This window comes from Echinops telfairi, unplaced genomic scaffold (genome assembly GCF_000313985.2).
Source record: "Echinops telfairi isolate 266 unplaced genomic scaffold, ASM31398v2 ScPeMD7_7424;HRSCAF=8462, whole genome shotgun sequence".
Lineage (NCBI taxonomy): Eukaryota > Metazoa > Chordata > Mammalia > Afrosoricida > Tenrecidae > Echinops > Echinops telfairi.
Window position 1 is genome coordinate 25,576,863 of NW_022111324.1, and position 4,423 is coordinate 25,581,285.

The 4,423-nt window shown below is 50.7% G+C and overlaps 1 protein-coding gene across 1 annotated transcript in view; it reads right to left on the minus strand.

Moving 5' to 3' along the window:
• Positions 1-4,423, minus strand: part of NCF2 (neutrophil cytosolic factor 2) — a 34,368-nt gene that overhangs the window by 13,619 nt on the left and 16,326 nt on the right. Inside the window, exons 4-5 of the mRNA XM_045297989.1 lie at positions 2,496-2,630; positions 631-738 (exon numbers count right to left, since the gene is read on the minus strand). Of these exons, the coding sequence (XP_045153924.1) occupies positions 631-738; positions 2,496-2,630 (243 nt within the window). The remainder of the gene's footprint in view (positions 1-630; positions 739-2,495; positions 2,631-4,423) is intronic.

A 4,423-nucleotide genomic window follows, 5' to 3' on the forward strand; every position in this document is an offset into this window, starting at 1 on the left:
CCATAAAATTATTTTCGTTGCTACTTCATAACTGTAATTTTACTACTATTATGAATCAGGCGACCCCTGTGAAAGGGGCTGTCGCCACCCACAGGTTGAGAACTGCTGCCGTCGAGCACAGTTTTAGAAAGGGCAGTCCTAGCTGTTGGCTCACCTTGACCCCTTTTGAAAGTCTTTAAGACCCAGTTTCAGAAAGAGTCCAGTGTAAACAGTGTAACTGTAAGACTATGGGAGTGTGTGTGTGTGTGTGTGTGTGTGTGTGTGGTGGGGGTTGGAGAGGGAGGTGCAGGGGTGAGGGGAGACTCCCCGGAACACCAAGAAGTAAGGCACAAGAAGCATTTCTTGATACATCCTCTGCACGTTCCGCGAGCTCCTCAGGGTGTGGGCTGGGTGCCCAGGACGGCTGGCTCCTGACTAGGGTCAGGCTGCAAGGGAGGAATGGGAGGAGCTGGGGAAATTTTGATAGATGTGTTTGCCCTTCTTTTGGGAGGATGTCCACCCTGTGGAAACAAGTCCGCAGAGCCCGCCAAGAACAAGAACCACAAGGGTGAGCTCTCCCCGAGAGGCCCTCCCACTTTCTCTGTAAAGCTGCTCACAGGAGACTCGGGGAAGTGCGGTGCTCCCACCTACCGTGGCCTTGCCCAGGTAATCCTTCTTCTCCAGCTGAGCCACCTGTCTCTCATTCGGGCGAAACAACCTGCCCGCAGGGATCACCACCGGCTCATAGAGCTTCTGCTTCTGTAACACAGAAGGCAAAGTCTCATCTCCCTCCCGAAGACCAGATAACCTCACCAAAGCACTCTTCTCAGTTTGTACATGGAAATGTTTCCCCGTTTTACAAATATACATATAACAAGATTCTAGATTAATATTGCTGCTTTTAAATAATTGTTTTAACATCAAGTATTTTGTCGTCCCAAAAATGGTGTTGTTGTTTCATTTTGTAACTGGATTTAGATGTTGTTTCATTTTGTAACTGGATTTAGATGGACTATTCACACTTCGTGTTATTTACAACTTCTTTGTTATTACCCAAGGACCGTTACAATTTTTTAAAATGTTCTTTTTGCATGAGTGTGGTCCAATACGTAACAGAAATTTTTACCACTTTAGCCTTTTCTAAGTGTACAATTCAGTGACATGAAGTCCACCCACAGTGTGTGTAACTGTCCCCATTATCTAGTCCAGAACTTTCCACCACCCGAACAGAATCTCTGTGCCCCTAAAGGGGAAGCAGTGAGTTCCCCGTCCCTCGCGTTCCCTGGTCATCTCTCATCGACTTTCTCTCTCTGGATGTCCCTCCTCTAGAGACCTGTACAAGTGGAGTCACGCCGTCTCGCTCCTGTCCCTTGTCTGACTCATTTCACTTAGCGTGATGTCTTAGAAAGACTGCTCCCATCACTATGACCCAGGGAGCTCTCAGGTGGGAATACTCGCCTGATACCGCTTTCCCCTCAGAGTCTGTGTGGACAGCTGTGGGCATTCTTTTTCCGGCGTCCTCTTTCCCTTGGGAAACTGCCAACTGCCCCTCCTCCCATCCTTCAGGTCACCAGCGGGACCGCCCGCCCTTCAGCAGAAGAGGCACAGCAGCAACACAGGACCCAAGCCAGGCGCAGGGCAGTGCTCCCTGGGAAGTGGGGTTTGCTGACGGGGACGGGCTCAGAAAGACTGAACCGGGCCACCTTGTTTCTGGTGTTTAAAACATCTGGTTAAAGTGTATTCTCCAACTTGCTCAGGCAAACCATGAGTCCTCCTCACCACTCAGTCAGTCCGTACGCTGCTGTTGAGACCCTCTACATCCGGCTTTGTTTGAGCTCTAAGTATTCAGTTATCCAGAGAGCCTCGCTGTGGTGCTTAGAAGTTGCTCGATGCCAGCCTGGCCTCCAACGCCCGGGCCCTCCATGCGGCTACGGCGACTCGATCCAAGAGCACTCTGGTACCGAGGACCTGCTCCTCCTCCTTTCCTGTAGTTCAGATCCTAACGGGGCTGACCGAAGGCCAGCGCTACCCAAAACTCAGAGAACTTAAAGCATCGATGTTGTGGGCAGGCCGTGGTGGTGGGTATACGATATTGTGGATATAATTAGTGCCACCAAGTGACAACATATGTACTTAAAATGGTTAGGTGGCAGACTTAATGGTGCATATGTTCTAGAACAGGCGTCCTCAAACTACCGCCCACGGGCCACATGTGGCCCACCAAGGACATTTATCAGACCTGCCGGGTGTTTTTGCCCCATTTGTTTTTTTACTTCAAAATAAGATATGTGCCGTGTGCATAGGAATTTGTTCATAGTTTTTTTTTTTTAACTATAGTCCGGCCCTCCAATGGGTCTGAGGGGCAGTGAGCTGGCCCCCTGTTTAAAAAGTTTGAGGCCCCCTGTTCTAGAGCATTGAAGAAAGCACCCGTGCTGCAGCTTCTCCAGCTGCATGGACCAGGAATCAAGTTCAAACCGGAAGACGTCCTCTCCAGCCCCGTGAGCAGACCCACTCACCCAGATGCAGTCCAAGGCCTTGTCCATTTTGGAGTGTCTGGCCTCCGACTTCATGCTCGTGGCCAGCGTCAGGCTTTCTTCCGCCTCTTTCCACTCTCCCCTTTGGGCGTGCGTGAGCGCAATGTTGTACAGCACCTGGGGAAGCACAGGCACGGCGTGAGCCTGGAAATGGCCTCCAACTGGGGTCCCGAAATCCTCCCATGTGTCCTCTTGGGACCGTGTCTGGGGGTGTTTCTCCTTGTTCCAGCCCTCAAGGGAATCTCTAAGATAAAGTACAGTTGGTTCTGCCACCAAGTTCCATCCAGCCTGGTGTGAGGAAAGTACCAGGCAATGCATAAATCCAATAATGTGTGCGTTCTCGCCACAACCGTGGGACTGGGGAGAGGATATGGCTGATTGTGTTGTTTTAATTTGGAGAAGAGTGACGTGCTCAAGGCCCCTTGAAAAGGCAGAAAGGGCGAGAAATCCGATGCGGACTTACGGCATGTCCGTTCACCTTTTGCATGCGGGTAGGCTACAACACGGGGCAGGTGGTGGGGAGGGAGAGAGTCCAATGCCAACTCAAACATGCACCTGGGACACTTGAGTAGCAAGATTGTCCTGTAGTGATGGGATGAGGGACTCTCTGGGCAAAGTCCAATGGAGTTGGGAAGAGACTTGTCACAAAACCCAGGAAAACGCTTCTTTATGCTGGGGCATAAAGATGGAAATGTAATGAAATCCCATGTCTTGGAATATAATTTTCCAGGCCTTGAACTGGGTAAAAGGTTTATGAATTTATTTTATTATGATGCGTTATGTTTTTAATAAAATCATCTTTGGTATACATCAGGGAGGCTAAGATAAAATTATTTGAGTGGAGAAGCTAAAAAGACTCTTGAGCAAAGGTGAAAAAGCAGTGGGAACAGAAGAGAAAGACAAAGCAGCTAGCGCTCCGCGTTTGCGTCCCTCCCCTGCGAGGAGAGAAGCCACTGCCTCCGACTGTCCTGTCGGGACGGGGTGCCTGGAGAGTGAGTGGAACAGTGCAGCTGCAATAAGCTATCCACAGGTGGAAAGGAGAAGAGTCATTGTCTGAGGCCACGCACGTCAGCAGGGCCTTGACCAGGAGATACAACTGGCCAACTGATACAGCAGAGGGTTGCTGGCCCTCCCCAACCGCATGGCAGCACAGTGGATCGGGTGAGAGCACGGGCTCTCTGGGATGTTTCCTAGTTGGGTGGCCTCAGTCAGCCTCTGTGAAACAGGAAGCCCTGGTAGAGTACTGCATTACGAGTCAGGGTGCTCAATGCAAGATCAGCAGTTCAAACCCACCAGCTGGTCCCTGGAAGAACGATGAGGCTTTTTGCCCCCATAACGATTCACAGCCGCGAAAGCCCCAGGGAGCAGTCCTGCTCTGCCCCACAGGCCCCGGGGGTAGAACTGAATTGACGGCAGTGGGTTTGGCTTTGGTTTATTTTGCTTCATTTTGTTCTCAGCCACCTGCTTTTCAGATCTGTTCATCCCAGCAGGTTTGTATGGCTCAATGATTTAAAAAGTCTAAGACTCTTTCCAAAAGGCTTGTCTGGTTTCTCAGAAGCCCACTGGAGACCGAGAGGAACGTGCGTGCGTAACGGACCCCAAGTCGAGAAATGGCTGGAGGGCTCCACGTGGCAAAGAAGGATCCCATTCTGTCCACTGCGGCCCCGCATAACAAAGTCCACTGGCCTCATGGGGTGTTCTTGGTGTGATCGTTCCAGAAGCAGACCACCCATTCTTTTTCCCATAATGCCAATGGACAGGCTTGAACCGCCAACCTTGCTGTTAGCAGCTGAGTATTTAACTGCCGAACCACCCATGCTCCTCAAAGACCTGGAAAACAGCCTCACTTCCAAAGAGGCCCATGCAGCCTCTACTTGCAGCCCCACATTCTCTATGGCTTTATTATATAT